This window comes from Nomascus leucogenys, chromosome 14 (genome assembly GCF_006542625.1).
Source record: "Nomascus leucogenys isolate Asia chromosome 14, Asia_NLE_v1, whole genome shotgun sequence".
In the NCBI taxonomy this organism is placed as follows: domain Eukaryota; kingdom Metazoa; phylum Chordata; class Mammalia; order Primates; family Hylobatidae; genus Nomascus; species Nomascus leucogenys.
In genome coordinates, this window is record NC_044394.1 from 25,884,209 (window position 1) to 25,911,397 (window position 27,189).

At 40.4% G+C, this 27,189-nt stretch overlaps 1 protein-coding gene across 3 annotated transcripts in view; it reads right to left on the reverse strand.

Annotated features, from left to right (window-relative positions):
- The window catches only part of USP34 (ubiquitin specific peptidase 34), a 288,791-nt gene that overhangs the window by 195,866 nt on the left and 65,736 nt on the right, over window positions 1-27,189 (reverse strand). For all 3 annotated transcript variants that reach the window (XM_030827871.1, XM_030827873.1, XM_030827872.1), the window contains exons 3-6: window positions 24,905-25,325; window positions 13,880-13,930; window positions 13,539-13,688; window positions 1,922-1,989 (exon numbers count right to left, since the gene is read on the reverse strand). In XM_030827871.1, coding sequence (XP_030683731.1) covers window positions 1,922-1,989; window positions 13,539-13,688; window positions 13,880-13,930; window positions 24,905-25,325 — 690 coding nt within the window. The remainder of the gene's footprint in view (window positions 1-1,921; window positions 1,990-13,538; window positions 13,689-13,879; window positions 13,931-24,904; window positions 25,326-27,189) is intronic.

Sequence of the window (27,189 nt, forward strand, 5' to 3'; positions counted from 1 at the left end):
TTTTTTTTATGAAACAAAGTCTTGCTTTGTCACTCACGGTGGAGTGCAATTGCTCAATCAGAGCTCAGTGCAGCCTCGACCTCCTGGGTTCAAGTGATCCTTCCACCTTAGCTTCCCTGGTAGCTGGGACTATAGGAGCATGCCACCACGACCAGCTAATTTTCTTCCCCTGCGCAGAGATGGAGTCTCGCTATGTTGCCCAGACTGGTCTTGAACTCCTGGGCTCAGGTGATCCTCCCGCCTCGGCCTCCCAAAGTGCTGGGATTACAGGCACGAGCCACCATGCCTGGCTGGCTATTGTTTCAAGCCACTAAGTTTTGAGGGATGTTTTCTTACACAGCAAAACCAACCGACACAGAGCTCTATCTTAGACTCACCTCTCTTTTCCTGTATGCTCTCCTCAGGTGACTCCTGTGGTTTTTAAATACCATCTTTACACTCACAACTCTTAAATTAATGAAACTGTTCTGAACTACAAGTTCATACTCCCAATTTGCCAGTGCCACTTAAAAGTCCCACAGGCCTCTCAAAGTCTTGTCTTTAAGTTCTCCCACATTTTCACATCTCAGTAATGATATCCACAGTACAAATAAAAAATTGAGGAGGGGGGGTGCTGAATGTCATCCACATCCACAATACTACCCTTTTCTTTATACCCTATAATGACCAGTATTATTGATTTTATTTTCACTTACATTCATCCCATTTTCAAAATCATCGACAATCCTACTACAAGTAATCGTCATTTTCCTTCCAGGACTAATACATAAACCTTTCAATTGGTCTCCTCCTAGCTTCTATTCCAGCCACCCTATATTTATGATCTACTTAAAAGCCAAGGAAAACTTTTAAAAAATCATGAAACATCTGCTAAAAACCTTTCAATAGATTCCCATTGAAAAAATTAAATCCATACTCCTTACAGTGGCCTACAGGACCCTGAATAATCTGCCCCTGCTTATCCCTCCACCTTCGTAATTATATCCCCTTACACATTATTCTCCACAACAATCTGCTTCTAGTTTGTGTCATATGCCAACTTCAAAGCCTATACTGACATGTTCCTTCTACAATATGTCTAATAATTACTTGAATAGCTGACTCACATCCATCAGATATCACCTTTCAGAAAGGCCCCATACTCCCTCTGTATCACACTAACTTACTTGCATAGCATTCATCACTATCTGATTCTTTGCCTGACATTGTCTCCCAAAAGTTGAGTAGTACTGTGAAAATGGGAGACACTCAAACCTTTGCAAATGAGAAAAAAAGTACAATACTCTCATAAATGTTATCAAGAAATAAAATATGCAGAATCCCGACAGTTCATACTTTAATTCTAATCAGTACAACCCTTTCTCCATCTTCTTAGGCTTCCTTTTTAGGTTGAGACTTATAAAATTCAAATGTCACCTCTCGTTCAATGAGACCTTCCCTGTCTGCATATTTAAACTGTAACCCACTCTCTAGAACTCTCAATCCACCTTTGCTGCTAGTTATCCTATAATACTTCTCACTTTCTGATATAGTATTATCATTTACTTCTTTTGTAAACAGAGTGCACAAGAGCAGAGATTTCTGCAATTTGTTTTCTTCTCTGCTATATCCTCAGTGCCTAGAATGTAACAGACACTTACTGTGTATTTGTTGACTGACTAAATACGGTGGAATAACCATTATTAATCTCTTTAATTCTTTACATACTCATGTAAAAAAAAGTCCAACATAATTTGCTAAAAAGTAAACATTAAATATAAATCCACATATGTGCATAAAAAACACTATTTACCGAACTGTTACTTGAAATTTTCTCTAGAGGATATGACTATAGGGGACTTTCAAACAATATAATTCTATATTATAAATTCTTTAAATATATTACACTGATAATCGGGGTAAAGAGATTTTATAAACTTACCTAATAACATAGGTCCTAAAAGGTATAATGTGCTGCATGACAGCAGGAATATGTAGCCATATTCTAATCTATATAAGAAACATAAAAACAACATTAATGCCTAACAAATATGTGAAATACATGTATCTTTCACTGAACTAATGAAAAACAAGAGCATTGGCCAGGCGCGGTTGCTCACGCCTGTAATCCCAGCACTTTGGGAGGCTGAGGCGGGCAGATCACGAGGTCAGGAGTTTGAGATCAGCCTGGCCAACACAGTAAAACCCCGTATCTACTAAAAACACAAAAATTAGCTGGGCATGGTGGCGCGCACGTGTAGCCCCAGCTACTTGAGAGGCTGAGGCAGGAGAATCGCTTGAACCCCGCCCCCGGGCGGGGGGGAACAGGATGTGGTGAGCCGAGATTGCACCACTGCACTCCAGCCTGGGCAATGGAGCGAGACTCCGTCTCAAATAAAAAACAAAACAAAAACCAGGATCAGTTAGTATTTTGCTGCCTCTAAAATTACATATATTATCAATTATGAAAAGAGTATAGTACAAAACAGAATTACACATGTATCAGGAAATTTAACCTATATATTATATATATCTTATTTTACATGAAGTCTGTCTGAAAAATTAATCTTAGCTTCTTGCTGAAAAGAAAAAACCATCTCTCAAAGTAATATTTTCTTACCAAATAATTCTCTATACCTCTTTGTATGGTAGCATCCCTAATACAAGGCATTGTATTAGTTTTTTAATAAGCCATAATAGTTTTTAACTAATCATCTCATCATTCCTTCCTAAAATATTTCAAATTACCCATAACTTCTAGTCATTTCAGTATCTGAAGCAAATATATTTTACAGTCACACACTGATTACAATATCAACAAGTACTTAAAAAAAAAAACAAAAAAAAAAAAAAAAAAAAAAACAAGTACTTACTGAAATAAGCTCTTACTATAACTTACAACTCAACTGAGTTATAATAAAAGTTACAATAAATATATTACCTTATTTTTTCTACACAATATTTTAACATTTATAAATCAAATGTGAATATATTATAATAGTTTTATTTTCAAAAATAGTAAGAATAAAAATCCTAACCCAACCGTCAAACAAAAAACTCTGATACTGAGTCTTGACACAGGCAGGAGATACAAATTAAAAACAAATCTGGACAGGCGAGGTGGCTCATGCCTATAATCCCAGCACTCTGGGAGATCGTGGCAGGTGGATCACTTGAGGTCAGGAGTTCAAGACCAGCCTGGGCAACATGGCTGAAACTCCGTCTCTACCAAAAAAATATAAAAACAAGCCAGGCATGGTGTCACATGTCTGTAGTCCCAGCACTCTGGGAGGTTGAGGTGGGAGATTCGCTTGAACCCAGGAGGTGGAAGTCTCAGTGAGCCAAGATCGCGTCACCGTACTCCACCCGGGACAACACAGCAAGACCCTGTCTCAAAACAAAAAAAATTAAAAAATAAAATACATGAATTTGGGAATACAGAATGTAGGGATTCACTATAATCAAATAAAAGACGTCTATAAAAACTCTGTAGTAAATACTACATTAACGATGAAATGTTAAAAACTTTGCCTCCTGAGACTAGGAACAAGAGAAGGAAGCCTTAATTCCACTTGCACTGAAGGACCTAGACAGTATAATAAGTTAAGAAACTAAGTAAAAGGCAAAGGACTAGAAAGAAGAATTTAAAATAATACTCTGAGATAATACATAACTAGAAAACCCAAAATAATTATCAGATAAACACTGAAACTAAAGAGTTTAGCAAAACTGCTGCTTAGGTTAATATAAACAAATATGCACACACCTATATATACATACACACAACACCCTATATATGTTCTTTTCTTATTTATTTGTTCTCAGGAACAAATAATACAGTTTTCAAAAAGATTCTCTTAACAACAGTATCAAAAATATCATGTGTCTAGGAGTAATCTAACAAGATATACACCTCTACATAAAAAGTTGGAAAATAATCAATTAAAGAACATGTAAATAAGGAGACATTTGCCATATTTATTGTGCAGATAATAGTTCTCCCGAAATTCATCTATAGATTCAGTGCAATCCAAAAAGGTTTATGTGCAGAACTTACGAAACTCATTCAAAGCACAAAGGTCCAAGAAGAGCCAAAATTCTCTAAGAAATATGACAAAGAGGCCGGGTGTAGTGGCTCACATTTCACTTTGGGAGGCTGAGGTGGGCGGATCACAAGGTCAGGAGATCAAGACCATCCTGGTTAACATGGTGAAACCTCGTCTCTACTAAAAATACAAAAAACTTAGCTGGGCATGGTGGCAGGCGCCTGTAGTCCCAGCTACTTGGGAGGCTGAGGCAGGAGAATGGCGTGAACCTGGGAGGCAGAGCTTGTAGTAAGCCAAGATCACGCCACTGCACTCCAGCCTGGGCAACAGAGCAAGACTCTGTCTCAAAAAAAAAAAAGAAATATGACAAGGAGAAGCTGGGTGCAGTGGCTCAGGCCTGTAATCCCAGCACTCAAAGAAGGCGAGGTGGGCAGATCACCTGAGGTCAGGAGTTCAAGACCAGCTTGGCCAACACGGTGAAACTGTTTCTACTGAAAATACAAAAACAAATGAGCTGGGTGTGGTGACGCGCACCTGTAACCCCAGCTACTTGGGATGCTGAGATAGGAGAATCACTTGAACCCCAGGAGGCGGAGGTTGCAGCAAGCCGAGATCGTCCCACTGCACTCCAGCCTAGGTGACAAAGTGAGACTCTGTCTACCCCCCCCAAAAAAAAAGAGAGAAAGAAAGAAAGAAAAGAAAAGAAATACGACAGGGAGGTAGTACTTGCTTTCCCAGAGAGCAAGACTTCTTGTAAAGCTTCAGTAATTAAGGCAGTGGGCAAAACAGCACAAAATTAAGCAAATAGAATACTGTACTATGCCAAAGAGCCCAAACCCATGCACATAAAAACATCCGATTTGGCTCATTGCAGTGCTGAGGCATGAGTCACCTGTAACCAATACTTTTGGAGGCCGAGATGGATGGATCACTTCAGGCCAGGAGTTCAAGACTAACCTGTGCAACAAAAGTAGTATTACAGAACAAAGAAGAAATGACTGTCTTTGTGACAGTGTTAGGAACACTGGATATCTGTATGAAAAACAAAATTAATCTTAATCCCTCCTGAAATTATAAATAAAAATGTATTGCAGTTGAATAGATCAAAATATGAAAGGTAAAGCAGTTAATACTTGTTTCCTGCTCAAGGTAAGCAAGAAAAAAATTTTTCAAAAAAAAAAAACAAAAACTTTGGCCAGGCACAGTGGCTCACACCTGTAATCCCAGCACTTTGGGGGGCCAACGGATCACAAGGTCAGGAGATCGAGACCATCCTGGCCAACATGGTGAAACCGCATCTATACTAAAAATACAAAAAAATTAGCTGGGCGTGGTGGCAAGTGCCTGTAGTCTCAGCTACTTAGGAGACTGAGGCAGGAGAATCGCTTGAACCCAGGAGGCGGAGGTTGCAGTGAGCTGAGATCAAGCCACTGCACTCCAGCCTGGCAACAGAGCGACACTCCATCTAAAAATAAACAAACAAACAAACAAAAACTTTAAGTATCTTCATGGCCTTAGAGTGAAAAATGACTTTTTCAACCAAAAATGAAAACCTTAACCATAAAGAAAAACACTGACAAATTATACAAAATGAAGCTTGATGAATAACATTTCTTCAACACAAGAGTGAAAAGCAACACGAGAGTGGAAGATATTGGCAATACATACATCAAACAAAAGACTTCTACCTAAAAAGACGTCTATCTAAAACACACAAGGAAATTCTAAACATCAGCAAGAAAAAAATAATCCAATTTTGCAGATGGGCAAAAGATTGAAACAGGTACTTCGCAAAAAAAAATCCAAATAAGTAATATGCCTATGAAAAGGTGCTGATTCTCATTAGTCATTACAAATATATAACAGGCCAGGTGCAGTGGCTCACATCTGTAATCCCAGCACTTTGGGAGGCTGAGGCAGTCAGATCACTTTGAGGTCAGGAGTTCAAGACCCAACTGGCCAACATAGTGAAACCCCATCTCTACTAAAAGTACAAAAAATTTAACCAGGCTTGGTGGCAGTTTCCTGTAATCCCAGCTACTTGGAAAGCTGAGGCAGGAGAATCGCTTGAACCCAGGCAGTAGAGACTGCAGTAAGCCAAGATCGCACAACTGCACTACATCTTGGGCAACAGAGCAAGACTCCATCTCAAAAAACAACAACAAAAAAGGGTGTGTGTGTGTGTGTGTGTGTGTGTGTGTGTGTGTGTATGCATATATATTTATATATAAATTTATTTTTATATATACACATATATTTATACACACACACACACACACACACACACACACACACACACACACACATATATAAAAAACAAAGGCCAGGTGGAGTGGCTCATGCCTGTAATCCCAGGACTTTGGGAGGCCAAGGACGGAGGATTGCTTGAGCTCAGGAGTTTGAAACCAGCCAGGACAATGTGGCAAAACCCCACATCTGCTTAGCAGGGCATGGTGGCACACACCAGCTATGCAAGAGGCTGAGGTGGGAAGATCTCCTGAGCCCAGGGAGTGGGGGTTGCAACGAATTGAGATCACCCCAATGCACTCTGGCCTGGGTGACAGAGTAAGACCCTGTCTCAAAAAACAATAAAATCACAATGAGCTACTACTATAAATCCACTAGAAATCTCTAAAAAACCAAGTCAACACTTGGCAAGCATATGCAACTAGGGGAACTCTCACAGACCTGACAGAAGTATAAATTAATACAACCACCTAAGGAAACCATAGGTTTAACACCTAAGTTTGAAAATACGCAAACTCAAGGGGATGTGGGGGTACAGGGGAGTTAAAAAAAAAAAAGGCTGGGCATGGTGGCTCACACCTGTAATCTCAGCACTTTGGGAGGCCGATGCAGGCAAATCATGAGGTCAGGAGATCGAGACCATCCTAGCTAACACGGTGAAACCCTGCCTCTACTAAAAATACAAAAAATTAGCCAGGCATGGTGGTGGGCACCTGTAGTCCCAGCTACTTAGGAGGCTAAGGCAAGGAGAATGGCGTGACCCCACGAGGCGGAGCTTGCAGTGAGCTGAGATCGCACCACTGCACTCCACCCTGGGCAACAGAGCAAGACTCCATCTCAGAAAAAGAATATACACACACACACACACACACACACACACACACACCCTGATAAGAAATTTACTTATATATATATATCCAAATTAAATGCACACACGTTCACCAAAACACACATAGAAGAATGCTGACACCCATATGAACTGTAATAACCTAAATGTCCATCACCAGTAAAATAAATTGGTATATTTTAAAAGATAATTCAGCAATAAAAATGAACATACATACATGCAATATAAATTTCGGCATTTAAAAAAAGCAACCAGGCATGAAAGAATGCATAGTATGTGATTCCATTTGCATGGTGAAAACAGACAAAACCAAATTACAGTGTTTAGGGATATAAGGTTAGGTGATAAAACTTTTTTTAAAAAAAGCAGAATGATCAGCCTTAAAGTATGAATTGTGTTTATTTTTAAAGGAAAAGAGATGGAATAGTTAGTGGCCCTGAGGACTCATAAGGTAGGCTTCTGGGGAGTTGACAATGTTCTGTTTCTTGGTTTGAGTGATGGTTAAACAAATATTTGCTTTGATAAATCACTGAGCCACATGTTATCACTTTGTGTATGTTTCTTTATGAATGTTATTTTTCAAATTTTAACAAAAGGTTAAAAAATCCTATTTTATACAAGATACATCAGAGGGCATAGTTATATCTTTTATTTTGGAATACACAGACACAAGTGAGTAAAAATTTCAATTAAAAATAGCAAATGAAGAAAAATGTCAATACAAGAAAAAATTTTAATACAAGAAAGAGCTACCATTTACTAAGTCCTTAATATTCCCATTGTGATAAATGAGAAAAGTAATGCTTATAAAAGTAATGAAAACAAAATTACGTACTATGCAACAGAGGTACAATTCAAACCTAGGATTCTATCATTATAAAAATCAGCATTCTTTAACACTACTATAGATCCCAACATCATAAAAACCAAATTCCATACGCTATTAATCCTACAGTGTGTCCTTTATCATTTTTTAAGTTTTCAGCTTTCCAGGTTTCCTTCTCCCCACCCCCTGCTTGGTGCTAATAGAATTCTAGCAGCCCTCCTAACCTTTTAACCTACGTTAAAACTCTCAGAAATAGGGAAAAAAAGAAAAAAAAAAAAAGTACCTTGCTCCCTGTAACTGCAGAAAAACAGCGTTCTGCATCAAACCTAGTTCTGACAAAGTGGCATCATGAAAACTTAATTTCCTATTCTCCTATCTAGTAGAGAGATATCAAAAAATATGTAATACTACCCTAGTTTCTGATATTAAACAGTCTTTGCTAGTATATTTGTAAAAAGCAGTCTTAGGACACTGAACATTCAGAAATTGTTATTGTGTTCCCCTATATGTTACTTAAGCCCTGCAAGCTTGTACCTTTGACTAAAGCATATTTTGTGTGAAGTTCTTTTATTAATCCTCATTTGCACTTCTTTCTCCTCCATAATAATAAACCCCTTGTCTCTATTGGATTCTTTATAAATTAATAAAAGGTGTTATGTATGAGATGACAAACTCAGGCAAAGAGCTGAGGGCTGAGGAAGGATACTGTAAGCTAAAACCATGTGTAACTCAACAAAATGAGATTAACTTCCATTTGGGTCTCAGTGGAGAAACGTGTGTGCCTCCATGTTCTATTTCTCTAAGCTGTGTTAAATGTTAGTAAGCTGCAATTGCAAAGCAAGAAAACTACATAAAGAGCTGCATTTGCAAAGTAAGAAAACTACATAAAGATCTTTGTTGTTTTCTTGTGGGTGCAGCTGTTATTAAAGAACGGATCCATATAATAGGTGGAATAATATTTGTGCAAACTGAGAAATCTCCTAAAACTCAGCTAGTTAAGAACTGCTGAAGTTCTGGTTAAGAATCTGCTAAAGTTTTTGAGATTGAAATAAATGTATGGCCTTGATGTTATTATCTGATTTGAACCTTAATCTGATAAGGTAAGAATTTCCTTTCTTTGTTGATAAGTCAAACCCAGAGCAGAGTGAGTTTTCCTCAGATGCAATTTCAGGATTCTAGATTCAGGTTCTGAAAAAAAACACTCACCAGCCAGGCGTGGTGGCTCACACCTGTAATTCCAGCACTCTGGGAGGCTGAGGTGGGGGCATCACAAGGTCAAGAGATTGAGACCATCCTGGCCAACATGGTGAAACCCCATCTCTACTAAAATACAAAAGTTAGCTAGGCATGGTGGCGCGTGCCTGTAGTCCCAGCTACTCGGGAAGCTGAAGCAGGAGAATCGCTTCAACCTGGGAGGCGGAGGCTACGGTGAGCAGGGATCATACCACTGCACTCCAGCCTGGTGACAGAGCGAGACTCTATCTCAAAAAAATCAATCAATCAATCAATCAATAAAAAATAACACTCACCATCTGACAAAGTTACCTTGCCTCAGTAAGAGTGAGGAAATCAGCCAGGTGCAGTGGCACACACCTGTAATCCCAGCACTTTAGGAGGCCAAGGAGGGCGGATCATTTGAACCCAGGAGTTCAAGACCAGCCTGGGGAACATGGTGAAACACTGTCTCTACCAAAAACACAAAAATTAGCCAGTCTCAAAATAAATATATAGCTTTTTCTTCAAGTGAGGAGGAAATCATCCTAGAAGATAAACAGAATGGGATCATTTCCTGAGTCCCAGGAAATGCTATAAACATGTTCTCTTCTGAATGTGTGATTTAGTATAATAAACTGAGAAAAAGAGGTATTCAGTAAGGCCGGGCGCGGTGGCTCATGCCTGTAATCCCAGCACTTTGGGAGGCCGAGACGGGCAGATCACGAGGTCAGGAGATCGAGACCATCCTGGCTAACACGGTGAAACCCCGTCTCTACTAAAAATACAAAAAATTAGCCGGGCACGGTGGCAGGCGCCTGTAGTCCCAGCTACTCGGGAGGCTGAGGCAGGAGAATGGCGTGAACCCGGGAGGCGGAGCTTGCAGTGAGCCGAGATTGCGCCACTGCACTCCAGCCTGGGCGACAGAGCGAGACTCCGCCTCAAAAAAAAAAAAAAAAAAAAAAGAGGTATTCAGTAACGTCAGTCCATATCTGTCCTGCCACAAAAGTTATTTATGAGTTATTTTATTTTCTTTACAAAGGGCTGCCCTAAAATCTAATACTATTTTTTTCATTGTTAAATATAGTTCTACTCATTCCTGTGAAATTCAGAGATTCCCAAATACAGACCTCACCATATTGAAGCCAAAACACCATGGTTAAACAAGCTGCTCACTTCGCAAGAAAAGGAATGGACATACAAAAATGATCAGGGTTTATACAATGAACCACTAGAAGAAATTATTATGAAATAAATAAAGCACAGCTTCTGTAGTAAGCCTGATTACAAAAAGAACTCTAAGCTCTTAATGTACACTAGAATATTAACCATATAAAAGAAATTAGCTTGCAGAGAGCCAATCTACAATATTTTTTATAAGGAAAAGATGCCAATTAAAGAGTTACTCCATTGAGTTATTATTCTCAGAAAATTAATAAACACAGATCATATAGTATTATGGTGTATAGTATTATGGTGTTCAAAAAATACATTAATTTAAATAGTATAACTTTGCTTTAATGGCCTCAGTTGAGTTGCAAGATAAAGAAAACTATGCAGATTGACAACAGCCCACCAATTAGCAGTCATAAAAGGGCTGAAGAGAAAGATAAAACAGAATCTAAGCCTAAACCTTTCTATTTAGTAAAGGATAACTTCACAGGTTGGGCAACAGTGTAACCCCATCTCTACAAAAACAATTTTTAATTTAGCCAGGCATGGTGACATGCACCTTTAGTCCCAGGTACTTGGGAGGCTGACATGGGAGGTTTGCTTGAGCCTGGGAGGTCAAGGCTGCAGTGAGCTGCTATTATGCTACCGCACAGCAGACCTCTCTTTCAAAGCAAAAACAAAAACAAAACAAAGGCCAGGTGCGGTGGCTCAAGCCTGTAATCCCAGCACTTTGGGAGGCCGAAGTGGGTGGATCACGGGAGGTTAGGAGTTCAAGACCAGCCTGGACAACATGGCAAAACCCCGTGTCTACTAAAAATACAAAAATTAGCTGGGTGTGGTAGCATGCACTAGTTATCCCAGCTACTAGGGAGGCCTAGGCAGGACAATTGTTTGAACCCAGGAGGTGGATGCTGCAGTGAGCCAAGACAGTGCCACTGCACTCTAGCCTGGGTGACGGAGTGAGACTCCGTCTCAAAAAAAAACGGATAAAATAAGGAAGAAAAAACCCTGTAAACAATAACTTTTAAAGATATAGTAATAAAGTCTTTAACAAGCTTTCCATACTAGACTGTTAACCAAGAATTTGTACAAATAAATTCAAGACACAGTTTAATCCAGATTTATATAATATTCCTGATTAAGTAAACCCTTTGATAATTTGGTGTTTCAAAATTATATGCCCTCTCCAAAATTACCACAGTGTAAAATAAAAATGGTATCCCAGCATTTCAGTTAACTAAATTTAGATATTTTCTCTCAGAGAATGCCAAAGTACATAAAACTTCCTATCAAACAAATAAGTTCAATCAGAATAACAGGATCACTTAAGTATTTAGTAACAACCGAAGTTAGTAAAAGCCACCAGTTACTACATACTTAATATGTCAAGTGCTACACTGTGAGCTTAAAATCTTTCATTCTCATTTTAAACCTCACAACAATCCTCTAAAGTAGATGGATACCACCATCATTCCCATTTTGCAAACTAAAAAAATTAAGGCTCAGATCACGCACCGTGGCTCACACCTGTAATCCCAGCACTTTAGGAGGCTGAGGCAGGAGGATCACCCGAGGTTAGGAGTTTGAGACCAGTCTAACCAACATGGTGAAACCCAATCTCTACTAAAAATACAAAAATTAACCAGGGGTGGTGGCATATGCCTGTAGTCCCAACTACTCGGGAGGCTAAGGCAGGAGAATTGCTTAAATCTGGGAGACAGAGGTTGCAGTGAGCCAAGATCATGCCACTGCACTCCAGCCTGGACAACAGAGCCAGACTCCGTCTAAAAAAAAGAAAAAAAAAAAAGGCTACATTATTAACCTACATGCTACACTACTACTATATGTAATATTTTCAACCTATCAGAATGCATGGAATTTTTTAACTAAAAATGACCTTGACAATAATCATTTATTACCAATTTTAGTAATGTCAGTGCTGTTTCCAATGTACCACATCACTGCAAAGCACACAGCATTGGAAACAATGCAACAAAATATTTGGTTGAGTCACTTTTCACCCAATATTTTTATTTTATAGATAATTTAAATATCTGATATTAGCTATTAATTAAGGTAATTCCATTACACAAGATTTCAGGGTTTGGTAAAGGTACACTGAACTTTCGCTTTACCAATTTTTTAAATGATGACCAGAATAGGTTATTAAAGGATGAATTTTAATATACAGGTATTTAAAAGTATCTCTTTCCGGGCCGGGCACGGTGGCTCACGCCTGTAATCTCAGCACTTTGGGAGGCCAAGGTGGGTGGATCATGAAATCAGGAGTTTGAGACCAGCCTGGCCAACATGTACTAAAAATACAGAAATTAGCCGGGCATGGTGGTTCGTGCCTGTAGTCCCAGCTACTCGGGAGGCTGAGGCAGAAGAATCACTTGAACCCAGGAGGCAGATGGGTGCAGTGAGCTGAGACTGCATCACTGCACTCCAGCCTGGTGGACAGAGCGAGACTCCGTCTCAAAAAAATAAATAAATAAAAGTATCTTTCTTTCCATACCCACTGTGCTTCACAGTAAACTGACATTCACAGGATACAGAAGAATTACCTTATTTTCAAAGGCAAGAAGAAATGTTACATCTTCATGTGTAAGTGAATTCAGGCATACTATAATAGTAACCTAGGCAAGCATCATTTAAAGTAACCAATAACCTACAAAGTCAAAAATTTCCCAGGACAGAATCCCAGGCAGAGCAAGTTTAAAATGGTCTGGGCAACATGGTAAAACTCTGTCTCTAAAAAAAGTACAAAAATTCAGCCAGGCACGGTGGTGCACACCTCTAGTCCCAACTACTCAGGAGGGTGAGGTGGGAGGATCACCCGAGCCCAGGAGGTCGAAGCTACAGCCTAGACAACAGAGTGAGACCCTCTCTCAAAAAAAAAAAATAATAAATAATAAAAGTTAAAAAATGAAAATTAGCAAAAGTTTTATGCAGTCACCTATTTTAGATAAAATAGATAATTACAGCCATGACCCCTTTTGGCTTTAAAATAGGTAACTTTTAATTTTATTCAAATTCTAATCTTAATAATAAAGATCATTAATACGTTTCTGTACTCATTTTGTCAAAATCAAAAAAAATTACACATGCAAATCATTCAAAACCTCCTTTTCAGAGCATAAAATTCATGTTACTGATATGCTAGACATTGCTCCCAAAATTAAGATCAATTCAAAACAATACTTACATTAGACACAACTGTAATAAATGCATGTGCTATAAGAAATGGCAAAGTTTCAGGAGTTCCATATTCAAAGCAATCCTTCATGAGAGAAAGGCCATTTTTCCCACAAAACAAACATACATAACGAAGCAAATGCAATGGTACTTCTACATCCTGGGAAAATAAAGAAAACATGTCATTATTTGAAAATGAACGAATGATTTTTATCTTATCAGCAATACTGGAAAGATACTGATGAGAAACTCAAAAGACATAAATAATAAAACATATGGATGAGGCTTTGTTAAAAATATAGAAATAAAAATAAAATCTTCCATAACAGAATAAAAAAGGTAAACACTTACATTCATATCACAGAATGCCCCTAATATGTTACTTTCTTGAGTTGATATATCCTAATTTAAAAAAAAAAGTAAAATTAGGTTACAACTACTAATCTTTAAAAAATACATTCTATAAAAGACTGATTTTATAAAAACTGAATAAACAGATTATTTTGTAATTACTCCTGACAAGCAGTGATACTCCTAACTGAAGCCAATATGATTCAGCTCTAAGGTGTATTTTTTTCCTTCTTTAAATAGAAACCATTCCACAGTACATACTACACACTATTTTGCCTTATTAAACATTAAGTAATCTTGCCTTAAAAAAATCAATGTTTAAAATCCCAGCACTTTGGGAGGCTGAGGCGGGTGGATCACCTGAGGTCAGGAGTTCAAGATCAGCCTGACCAACATGGTAAAACCTTGTCTCTACTAAAAATAAAAAAATTGTCAGTGTGGTGGCAGGCACCTGTAATACTCAGGAGGCTGAGGCATGAGAATGGCTTGAACCTGGGAGGTAGAGGTTGCAGTGAGCTGAAATCATGCCACTGCACTCCATCCTGGGTGACAGAGCAAAACTGTCTCAAAAAAAAAAAAAAAAAAAAAAAAAGTTTAAAATAAAACTCAAGGTAATTCTGATAAAAATACATTATAGTTAAGTGGTTTTTGAGTTTTGCAAAGTTTCTCAACAAACTTTTTCATGATTTCTGAAACTGCTCTGGAATTCCCTAGAGGTATACTGAAACGTTATACAACGTGCTTTCATTGCATAAGATTTAAACTGCCTAAAAGCACAGTTATCCATTGTTGGTGAGGGTAAGTTCGTATGAACTTTTTGGAAGGCAATTTGGCAATATTCATCAATATTTAAAATACACATTGCCTTTGACCCAGCAATTCTTCTAGCTTTTTGTCCTAAGGAACTAATCATGGTAGTACTGGAAAATATAAGCTTAACGATGCTCATTAACCCACAATTAGAAACAACTGACATCCATCAATTTGACGCTAAATGAATGGTGGCATAACCATTCCAGCTAATTTTTTTTTTTTTTTTTAGACGGAGTCTCGCACTGTCGCCCAGGATGGAGTGCAGCAGCACGATCTCGGATCACTGCAAGCTCTGCCTCCCGTGTTCACACCATTCTCCTGCCTCAGCCTCCACAGTAGCTGGGACTACAGGCGCCCACCACCATGCCTGGCTAATTTTTTGTATTTTTAGTAGAGACGGGGTTTGACCATGTTAGCCAGGATGGTCTCGATCTCCTGACCTCGTGATCCGCCCGCCTCGGCCTCCCAAAGTGCTGGAATTACAGGCATAAGCCACCTCGCCCAGTCCTAACTCTTAAAAATAATAAGGTGAAACAGGTATGAGGGATCTTTGGGGGATGATGGAAATACTCTAAAATTAGAATGTGATGATGGTTGCACAACTCTGTATATCTACAGAAAATAAACTGTATACTTTAATCAAGTGATTTTTATGGTTACATCTTTAAAACGCTATCTGAAAATAAGGTAGACTCTTACATACAGACAAAACACCTGTTACATTTCTGAAAGAAAATTTATGATCATGATCTGATGTTCATAATTTTTACGTTTGGAAACATCTGAACTTTTTTGAGAAGAGAATGAAGAAAAAAGAGAAGTTCAAAGGCCTTTCAAAGTCTGTATTTTGTATATTCTGCATTTAATTTTTCACAATGAGGCCCGGCATGGTGGCTCACGTATGTAATCCCAGCACTTTGGGAGGCCAAGGTGGGCAGATCACTTGAGGTCAGGAGTTCTAGACCAGTCTGGCCAACATACTGAAACTCTGTCTCTACTAAAAATACAAAAATTAGCCAGGTGTGATGGTAGGCACCTGTAATCCCAGCTACTTGGGAGGCTTAGGCAGGAGAATTGCTTGAATCCAGGAGGCGGAGGTTGCAGTGAGCCATGATTGCACCACTGCACTCCAGCCTGGGAGACAAAATGAGGCTCCATCTAAAAAAAAAAAAAAAAAAAAAAAAATCACACTGAAAAGACTGCTTTTGGCCAGGCCCAGTGGCTCACACTTAGAATCCCAGCACTTTGGGAGGGCGAGGCCGGCGAATCACTTCAGGTCAGGAGTTCAAAACCAGCCTGGCCAACGTGGTGAAATCGCGTCTCTACTAAAAATACAAAAACTGGCTGTGTGCAATGACTCACACCTGTAATCCCAGCACTTTCGGAGGCCGAGGTGGGCGGATCATGACGTCAGGAGATCAAGACCATCCTGGCCAACATAGTGAAACCCCATCTCTATTAAAAATACAAAAATTAGCTGGGCATGGTGGCGCACACCTGTAGTCCCAGCTCCTTGGGAGGCTGAGGCAGTAGAACTGCTTGAACCCAGGAGACGGAGGCTGCAGTGAGCTGAGATAGTGCCACTGAACTCCAGTCTGGGCGACAGAGCAAGACTCCATCTCAAAGAAAAAAAAAAAGAAAAATTAACCAGGGGTGATAGCGCACGCCTGTAATCCCAGCTGCTCAGCAGGCTGAGGCACAAGAATCACTTGAACCCAGGAGGGCGGGGGTGGGGGGGTTGCAGTGAGCTGAGATTGCACCAATGCACTCTAGCTTGGGCAACAGAGCGAGACTCCATCTCCAAAAAAAAGATTGCTTTTAGGTTGGGTGCAGTGGCTCACACCTATAATCCCAGCACTGTGGGAGGCTGATTGCTTGAACCCAGGAGTTCAAGACTAGCCTGGTACTCACGGGTGAGACCCAATCTCTATTAAAAATTTTTAAAAATTAGCCAGGCATGGTGGTGCATGTCTGTCATCCCAGATACTCAGGAGGCTGAGGCGGGAGGACTGCATGAACTTGGGAGGTCTAGGCTGCAATGAGCCATGTTCATGCCACCGCACCCTATCATGAGTGACAGAGTGAGACCTGGTGAAAAAGGAGAGAGGTGGGGGAAGACAGAAAGAGAGGGAGAGAAGGGGGGTGAAAGGGGAAGGGAGAAGGAGGGGAAGGGAGGAGGGGAAAGTGGGGGAATGAGGGGAAAGTGGGGGAACGACGGGAAAGTGGGGGGGTGGGAGAAAGGGAAGGAGAAAGAGGGAGGAGAAAGAAAATACTGCTTTTATGATCAGAAAGCTAGCTAGAAACTTTCATCTGAAAAAAGCTACCAAAGAAACCCATTCATCATTGCCATCACCTATTTAGATATTTAAGTTACACTGCTGAAATAGTCTGAAAACCATTGATTGAAAGCAATCATACAGAACTCAGAACATTTCAAAATAAACAAAAAACATCCTTGGAGAAATCAATTATCAAAGTGTTTACTAAACCTCCTAAATCCACTCCTAGCTATGACAACCGGGGCCAGAGGTGAAGCTTTATGTTAGTCTCAACAAACTTTTTCATGGTCTTCAAAAAGTCCAGAATTTAAGACCTATTGTGGTATTGTTAAATACAGAATCATGGACCAGGTGAACCATGCTAGAATCTTAGAGCCAAGATTTCTAGTGCCTAACATGGACACAGTTAAAAAATCTCCTAACGGCCGGTGCAGTGGCTCATGCCTGTAATCCCAACACTTTGGGAGGCCTAGGTGGGTGGATCACGAGGTCAGGAGTTCAAGACCAGCCTAACATGGTCTCTACTAAAACTACAAAAATTAGCTGGGTGCGGTGGTGCATGCCTGTAATCCCAGCTACTCAGGAGGGTGAAGCCTCCTGAGAATTGCTTGAATCCCGGGAGGCGGAGATTGCAGTGAGCCGATATCATGCCACCGCACTCCAGCCTGGGCAACAGGATCAAAACTCCATCTCAAAAAAAAAGAAAAAATCGAGTTCTATCCTGGTATGCAGTGTTACTCAGATTTGATTACATCTATTTTGGTGATTCAGGGGAACTGTTTTGCCACTCTATTTCTAATCTGAATACATAAAGCTAGTATCCTAAAATGTTATAATCTCATTTTTTAGGTAGTATATAAAAAATTAATACAGATCTATGGGTTAAAAAAACACTAAGAACAACACCAGGAAGTCTCATTAAAAGACGAATTAATGGCCCCGGGCACAGTGGCTCACGCCTGTAATCCCAGCACTTTGGGAGGCTGAGGCAGACGGATCACGAGGCCAGGAGTTGGAGACCACCCTGGCCAACACAGTGAAACCCCTTCTCTACTAAAAATACAAAAAAATTAGCCAGGCGTGGTGGCGGGCGCCTGTAATCCCAGCTACTTGGGAGGCTGTGGCTGGTGAATGGCGTGAACTGGGGAGGCAGAGCTTGTAGTGAGCTGAGATCACGCCACTGCACTCCAGCCTCAGCAACAGTGCGAGACACTGTCTCCAAAAAAAAAAAAAAAAAAAGCTGTATTAACAGTATTTTTCAAAAGTTCTTATTTTAGGTAATCACTGAGAAAGGCCTTAATAAACTTATCAATGATTTTTAAAATCTTGCATTTGTTTTCCTCAAAAACCTCCCATTTACTACATGAGTTGATCCCATCCTATTTATAGCAGAGAAATTTGGTTATTTTAAAAGAGAAAACAGAAATAAATGAGTAACTATAGAGGAAAGGCAATTTTTTTATTTTTTTATTTTTTTGGAGACGGAGTCTCACTCTGTTGTTGCCCAGGCTGGAGTGCAGTGGCGCCATCTCGGCTCACTACAAGCTCTGCCTCCCCAGTTCACGCCATTCTCCCGCCTCAGCCTCCCCAGTAGCTGGAACTACAGGCACCCGCCACCACGCCCGGCTAATTTTTTGTATTTTTAGTAGAGATGGGGTTTCACTGTGTTAGCCAGGATGGTCTCAACCTCCTGACCTTGTGATCCGCCCGCCTCAGCCTCCCAAAGTGCTGGGATTACAGACATGAGCCACCGCGCCCAGCCAGAGGAAAGGCAATTCTATGTAAATTAAGAAAATGTTGCTCCATGATCAAACCATGAAGAACTCAATGTCTCAAAAATTTTTGCTTAAAAGGAACTCAGTAATGTTGGAATTAGTAGTGATAATTGTACAACATTGGTATTATTCTAAAAAATACTAAATTGATTGGGCGTGGTGGCTCATCTTATAATCCCAGTACTTTGGGAGGCTGAGGCAAAAGGATTGCCCAAAGCCAGGAGTTCAAAGCCAGCCCAGGCAACACAGCGAGACCCTGCCTCCTCAAAAAAATTGAAAAACTAGCTAGGCATGGTGGCATGCACTTGTACTCCCAGCTACTTAGGACACTGAAGCTGAAGGGTTACTTGAGCCCAGGAGTTCAAGGCTACAGTCAATCATAATTGTGCCAGTGTACTCCTCCAGTCTGGGTGACAGAAAAAGACCCTGATTCAAAAATGAAAAAATAAGGCCAGGTGCGGTAGCTCACACCTGTAATCCCAGCACTTTGGGAGGCCGAGGCTGGCAGGTCACAAGATCAAGAGATCAAGACCATCCTGGCCAACATGGTGAAACCCTGTCTCTACTAAAAATACAAAAATTAGCTGGGCGTTGTAGGTGCACGCCCGTAGTCCCAGCTACTTGGGAGGCTAAGGCAGGAGAATCGCTTGAACCCAGGAGGCAGAGGTTGCAATGAGCCGAGATCGCGCCATTGTACTCTAGCCTGGTGACCAAGTGAGACTGTCTCAAAAAAAATAAATAAAAAATAAAACCTTCATGTATATATTTAATCTGTTTGATTATACCATACATATATTTAACATAAATGCAGTGGTTTCTCTCCTTTCTACTTTTTTAAAGATAGGGTCCCACTCTGTCATGCAGAGGCATGATCCTAGCTCACTGCAGCCTTGAACTCGTGGCTCAAGTGATCCTTCTGCCTCAGCCTCCCAAGTAGCTGGGACTACAGGCGTGTACCACTACACCCAGTTAATTTTTTTCTTTTGTAAAGATGAGCTCCTGCTATGCTGCCCAGCCTAGACCTGAGCTCCTGGCCTCAAGTGGTCCTCTTGCCTTGGCTTCCAAAAACTGTACCTGGCCCTTTTTTTTTTTTTTTTTTTTTTTTTGAGACAGAGTCTCACTCTGTCACCTAGGCTGGAGTGCAGTGGCGCGATCTCGGCCCACTGCAAGCTCCGCCTCCCGGGTTCATGCCATTCTCCTGCCTCAGCCTCCAGAGTAGCTGGGACTACAGGCATCCACCACCACGCCCCATTAACTTTTTTTTTTTTGTATTTTTAGTAGAGACGGGGTTTCACCGTGTTAGCCAGGATGGTCTTGATCTCCTGACCTTGTGATCCACCTGCCTCGGCCTCCCAAAGTGCTGGGATTACAGGCATGAGCCACTGCGCCCGGCCCCTTTCTATCATTTTTATAATCTTTTTTCCCTACACTTAGAAAAAAATTTAACAACACTAGAGCAATATCTCATTTCACAGAATTACACATAATTATTCAGGATAAAGAATGCAGCCAGCATGGCAAGGCACTGTGGCTCATGCCTGTAATCCCAGCACTTTGGAGGCCAAGGCAGGAGGATCACCTGAGGCCACGAGTTCAAGACCAGCCTGGTCTCGATAAACCCCATAAACACAGATAAACTCCATCTCTTAAAAAAAGTAATAATAAAATAAAAATAAACTTAGCCAGGCACTGTGGTGAGTGCCTAGTGTCCAAGCTACTCAGGAGGCTGAGGTGGGTGGATCCCAGCCTCACGGGGAGGGATTTGAGGTGGGTTTGAGCCCAGGAATTCAAGGTTATGGTGACCTATGATCACATCGCCGCACTCCAGCCTGGGAGACAGAGCAAGACCCTGTCTCTTAAGGGGAAAAAAATAAAAACTAGGCCGTTCCCCCTTTTTATCCTGAATTAGTATTACTTATGTCCAATTACCGAACCTTTTAAAATATTATCAGCTTTAAGGCCGGGTGCAGTGGCTCACGCTTGTAATCCCAGCACTTTGGGAGGCCGAGGCGGGTGGATCACGAGGTCAGGAGATCGAGACCACAGTGAAACCCCGTCTCTACTAAAAATACAAAAAAATTAGCCAGGTGTGGTGGCGGGCACCTGTAGTCCCAGCTACTCCGGAGGCTGAGGCAGGAGAATGGCGTGAACCCAGGAGGCGGAGCTTGCAGTGAGCCGAGATCGCGCCACTGCACACCAGCCTGGGCAACAGAGCAAGACTCCATCTCAAAAAAAAAAAAAAATTATCAGCTTTGATGGGGACAGTAGGAAAGAGAAGAAGGGAGACAGAAGGAGGTGCTCCAAGTTCCCATATTATTTAGAATACAGTAATTAGTTCAAAATGATTTAGAAGTAGTGCAGTAGAGTAAGACCTGGATTCTACGACTCTTCTCAGCAATATGCCTGATCAAATCTTTTAACCTCTGTAGGCCAGTTGCTTCTTCTACAAAATAAAAGTGTTGAGTAGGTTTCTAAAGACACAGCTATCAAAATACTAACACATGAGTTTTGAATCTTGTCCTTCTAAGAATTTTGGCCAAGTTGTGCCTCTTTAAAAAATATTAACTAAAAATCAAAATCAAAGGCTTGAGAAAGGATAGCACAGCAGTACAAAGAAAAGACTAGATGGACAATTTCCTCAAAGAAAAGTGGGATAAAAATCTCTAGTAAGCTGTATTACATTTCATAATAATTTGTTTGCTTTAAAATAATTGTGTGTATATACATACAAATTTATACCTATATATAATTTTATAACATGTATGCTACCAAGTCTTTGATCTAAGACCATTTGAAATAGCTGACCCTTACCGCACTTAATTAAACGGCCATTGAGATAGAAACTAGAAATTTTAGAGCACTTGTAACAGATCATTATTAAGATAATAGAAACCTCGGAAACACGCCGGGTGCGGTGGCTCAAGCCTGTAATCCCAACACTTTGGGAGGCTGAGGTGGGCGGATCACGAGGTCAGGAGATCGAGACCATCCTGGCTAAAACGGTGAAACCCCGTCTCCACTAAAAATACAAAAAATTAGCCGGGCGTGTTGGCGGGCGCCTGTAGTCCCAGCTACTCGGGAGGCTGAGGCAGGAGAATGGCGTGAACCCGGGAGGCAGAGCTTGCAGTGAGCCGAGATCGCGCCACTGCACTCCAGCCTGGGGGACAGAGCAAGACTCCGTCTCAAAAAAAAAGAAACCTCGGAAACAACTATTACGAAAAGAAAATTAAAGAGGCACATATCTAATATATTAATAGAATTTGGTATAAGGAGGTAACTCCTTTATTATCTTTATGGGTATTTTTTGTTAGAATTTTCCTCGAAGACCTCACAAAACTACTGCTTTCAACCAAGTAGTAACATAAAATACTCAGGAAGAGTAATAACAAAGTACTTCAAAACAAAAGTACAAGAGTGTAACTATGCCTGCATTTAGAGATTACCATTTTTGAAAATAAGAAAGAAAAAACACTGATGAGCAAGTTTATTTTAGAAGCAGCAGACTCGGTATTGCTTATAGTTCTATATCATTAAGAAATATTTAATTGGAAAAAATTTCTGTGAATTTCACATATCTAAGTCCCTAACGAAACTATTTTCAGCATCTTTCAATTACCAAGTTAAGATATTAAAGCACTACGTAGATGGTGTTTATGTTGATTAAATATTTCAAGTTTGCCTGATGGGACTCTCTTTTGTTGAAAAAGGATTACTTTTTCAGAATATTTAATATATTTTATATCATGTAAGAGATTATTTAAGTTTCTATACTGGAAGATCATAGGCTAAGATTTTTAGAAGACAGAGCACAATCTGATTTTAAATACTCTTTCCCTCCCACACAGAGCAGGACTGAGTGAAAGTTTATCAAAAAGCTTTAGAGGCCGGGCGCAGTGGCTAACGCCTGGAATCCCAGCACTTTGGGAGGTTGAAGCGGGCGGATCACAAGGCCAGGAGATCCAGACCATCCTGGCTAACAGGGTGAAACCCCATCTCTACTAAAAAATTAGCCAGGCATGGTGGCGGGCGCCTGTACTCCCAGCTACTTGGGAGGCTGAGGCAGGAGAATGATGTGAACCCGGGAGGCGGAGCTTGCAGTGAGCCGAGATCACACCACTGCACTCCAGCCTGGGCGACAGAGCAAGACTCTATCTCAAAAAAAAAAAAAAAAAAAAAAGGCTTTAGAAAGTAAGGAAAGAAGGACAGGCCAGGTGCGGTGGCTCACGCTTGTAATCCCAGCACTTTGGGAGGTCAAGGCGGGCGGATCATAAGGTCAGCAGATCGAGACTACGGTGAAACCCCGTCTCTACTAAAAATACAAAAAAATTAGCCGGGCGTGGTGGCGGGCGCCTGTAGTCCCAGCTACTCGGAGAGGCTGAGGCAGGAGAATGGCATGAACCTGGGAGGCGGAGCTTGCAGTGAGCCGAGATTGCGCCACTGCACTCCAGCCTGGGCGACAGAGCAAGACTCTGTCACACAAAAAAAAAAAAAAAAAAAAAAAAAAAAAAAAAAAAAAAAAAAAGAAAGAAGGACAGAAAGTACAACTTGGAAGAGGGCCAAGAAGGTGACTTGTGTGCCTGATTTAAAATATTCTTACAAAGAATTCTAACAGGGAAAATATCTGCCCTCAAGCTATGTTTTCAAATAAGTCTCCATTCAATGTGAAAATATCCCAGTAAAGGACTATTATTTCCCAGATGAAGAAAGAGAAGTATAAAGGTTACAGGAACAAATAAGCTAGAGAAAAGGGGCAGATTAAAAACAAACAAAAAAAAGTCATAGATTCTCTAATGGCCATAACTCTTCATATTCCAGGATGCACAGGAAACAGAATGTATAAGATATAAAATGAAATTTTACCTCTCCTTCCCCCAGAAATGGAGTGTATTTCACTACCCCTTCGAATCTGGGCTGTCCTCGTGAACTGCTTCAAGTAACAGAAAGCAGCACAACAGAATATGGCAGAATTATACTGTGACATTTCAAAGGCTGTACCATAAGAAGTCTTACAGCTTCTACTTTTACCTTCCTGGAGCACTGCTAAGACTACTATTTAAGGAAGCCAATCTACCCTAGTGGAAAATAAGCCATGTGGAGAAAATACAAGGAGCCCCAGATAACAGCCACTACCAACTGCCACACACACAAGTGAGACCCAGACCTTACCCATCCAGTTCTCAAAGTAAATTCACCTGCATAACTCTGCCCACACAAAACTAGCTAAGGAACTGCCTGTGAGACTCATGAGGAATAATAAACCACTGTTAAGTCATTAATATATTACCACATAATTGTCTCAATTCCCACTATGCCTAGAAAGAAATCATATTACCTCAGTAAGTCTAAGGTAGGTTACTACATACTTAGAAATGCTTGCAAAAACATCACTAATAGAGTCAAGCATCTTAATTTACAAAAGAAAATACTATTATTTAGCCAGGCATAGTGGCTCACGCCTGTAATCCCAGCACTTTGGGAGGCCGAGGTGGGCGGATCACGAGGTCAGGAGATCGAGACCATCCTGGCTAACACGGTGAAACCCCATATCTACTAAAAAAACTTTTTTAAAACTTAGCCGGGCGTGGTGGTGGGCACCTGTAGTCTCAGCTACTTGGGAGGCTGAGGCAGGTGAATGGCATGAACCCAGGAGGCGTTGCTTGCAGTGAACCGAGATTACACCACTGCACTCCAGAGACAGACTCCAGAGACAGACTCCATCTCACAAAAAAAAAGAAAAGAAAATACTATTATTTGAAACTACTAATCACAGATAATTTGCTAAGCTTTTTTTTCTTGATAAAAGCAAATTCTCATCTGTAGACTGTTTCTAAGAATGATATTTAAAATTCCATGTGTTTCTTTTCTCTCAACTATTATTTATTAAGTCACAAAATAAGCATAGATCTATACCAGTAAAATGTTTAGATCACTACCAGTTTAATTTCTGAGTTCAATGTATACATCTTTCCTTGATAGGACGAACTATGCCGAGCAAATTTTCAGCACAAACTGCTAAAGAAATGCTCTAGAGAAACATTAAATAATTCTGGTGACAATGATTTTCTGCCAGCAAAAGACTGTCTTCATATTTATCAGTAACAGACTGCCAAGTTAAGACTTGGTATTACTTAAAATTCACACCACCTATTTTTACATACCTCAATAGTAGGGTGAGTATTATGCTTGTAAGCAGTATATAAGGGAAACTGAATTTGAAAAATTTTTGCCACACATAGTAAGAGTTTTTCCTTCTCATCTGTACTCCACAAACTAAAAGGATCAGAACTCTTTGAAGATTCCTCCTCAGTCAGATTACAAATTCTTGTAGAGTTTGATTTTTTTTCTATTGATTTTTGTCTTTCTGTACTTCCTTCATTACACTCTCTATCTATATTCAGTGGTTCTTCTCCTTGATTACTCTCATCTTGCCACGTGGAATCTATGTTAATGGTAGTACAATGTTTACAAAGCTGGTCCCGGAGCACTTGAACTTGGGCAATCACTAAGTTAATAAGTGCACACACTACTTGATTAAAAATCTCCAAATGCTTATATTCCTTGAAGCAGCATAGACATTGCCTATAAGAGAAAAAAAATTGAATAAATTAGTAATAGAGCAGCAGCTGTATTTTTTAATAATATAAAAAAACAAGCAAATACTAAGTTATTTCTAGACTTGTTTTTATTTTTTCCTTACTGCTGGGGGACCCCTTAATAACATAAAGATAGCGTTGCAACAACAACTGATATTTTAGTTAGTGTAAAGTCATCATGTTAGGTTTACAGCTATTATCTTCAGTTTTACGTATGGATTTGTCTCTCCTTCTACACAGGGAACTATTTAAAAACAAGAATTGTGGCATTTTGTTTCTCCAGTGTCAAGTACTCAATTTATGTTTAGCAAGTTATTAGGAAACTTATAACAAAATATCTTATTAGTAAAGCCAGCTGGTTATTTAATATAAAGAATTTTGTTGTCAACTAATAAAACAGCCACATTTTTAAATTAATGTCCTTGAAAGCTACTTGGGAGGGGTGCTCTGACGCTATCTGGCAAATCGAAAGTGTTTAAGAACAAAACACACACACACACACACACACACACTCTCTCTCTCTCTCCCCCAAGCTCCTGTAAAAAATATAAATGTATATTTAAAAAAAAAAAAAAAAAAAAAGACTGGCCGAGCACGGTGGCTCACGCCTGTAATCCCAGCACTTTGGGAGGCCGAGGCAAGTGGATCATTTGAGGTCAGGAGTTCGAAGCCAGCATGACCAACATGGTGAAACCTTGTCTCTACTAAAAATACAAAAAAAATTAGCCAGGTATGGTGGTGGGCACCTGTAATCTCAGCTACTTGGGAGGCTTAAGTAGGAGAATCACTTGAACTCGGGAGGCGGAGGCTGTAGTGAGCCGAGATTACACCACTGCACTCCAGCCTGGGCAACAAGACCAAAACGCGGTCTCAAAAAAAAAGTATTACGAACAAATCCAGTTCTCCTTAGACATGTTCAGTTAGTAGCACAATGCCTGGCATATGTAGATAATTAAAAGGATCTCAGCCAGGTACAGTGGCTCACACCTGTAATCCCAACACTTTGGGAGACCAAGGTGGGAGGATCGCTTAAGTCCAGGAGCTCAAGACAAGCCAGGACAACATGATGAGGCCCATCTCTACAAAAAAAATAAAAATAAAAGAGTCAGCTAGGCATTGTTGCTTGTGCCTGTAGTCCCAGCTATTCGAGAGGCTTGAGCCCAGGAGGCTGAGACAGCAGTGAACCCTGATCATGCCTGAGTGACAGAGCGAAACCATGTCTCAAAAAAGGGCAGGAACAGTCTGGTGAATCAATAGGCAATTAATACATACACAAGTACCTGGTTCTAATACTTGTATCCAACGACGGATGATAGCTAAGCAACTATAATTTATAATCTGCACCTAGTAATAGCATCATATCAAAACATCTATATAGTAGTCTGAATAGATCACCAATGCCCTGTATGATCATGTGGAAATAATTTTATTTCTCCAAGTGTGAATTTGAAATACAGCCACAAATCACTTGATATTCTTCTGTGTAGATGGAACTCACTTCTAGTGAACAGAATGTGGTGGAAGTGACAATGTGTGACATCTGAGACTAGGTCATAAAAGACATTGTCACTTCTGCCTTGCTCTTTTTTGGATCACTTACCCTAGAGGAAGCCACCTATCACTGAAAAACACTCAAGCAACCTAAAAAGAGGTCCACATGAGAAAGTACCAAGGCCTCTCATTAACAACCAGTACTGAGGCCGGGTGTGGTGGCTCACGCCTGTAATCCCAGCACTTTGGGAGGCTGAGGTGGGTGGATCACCTGAAGTTAGGAGTTCGAGATCAGCCTGGTCAACATGGTGAAATCCCATCTCTACTAAAAATACAAAAATTAGCCAGGCGTGGTGGTG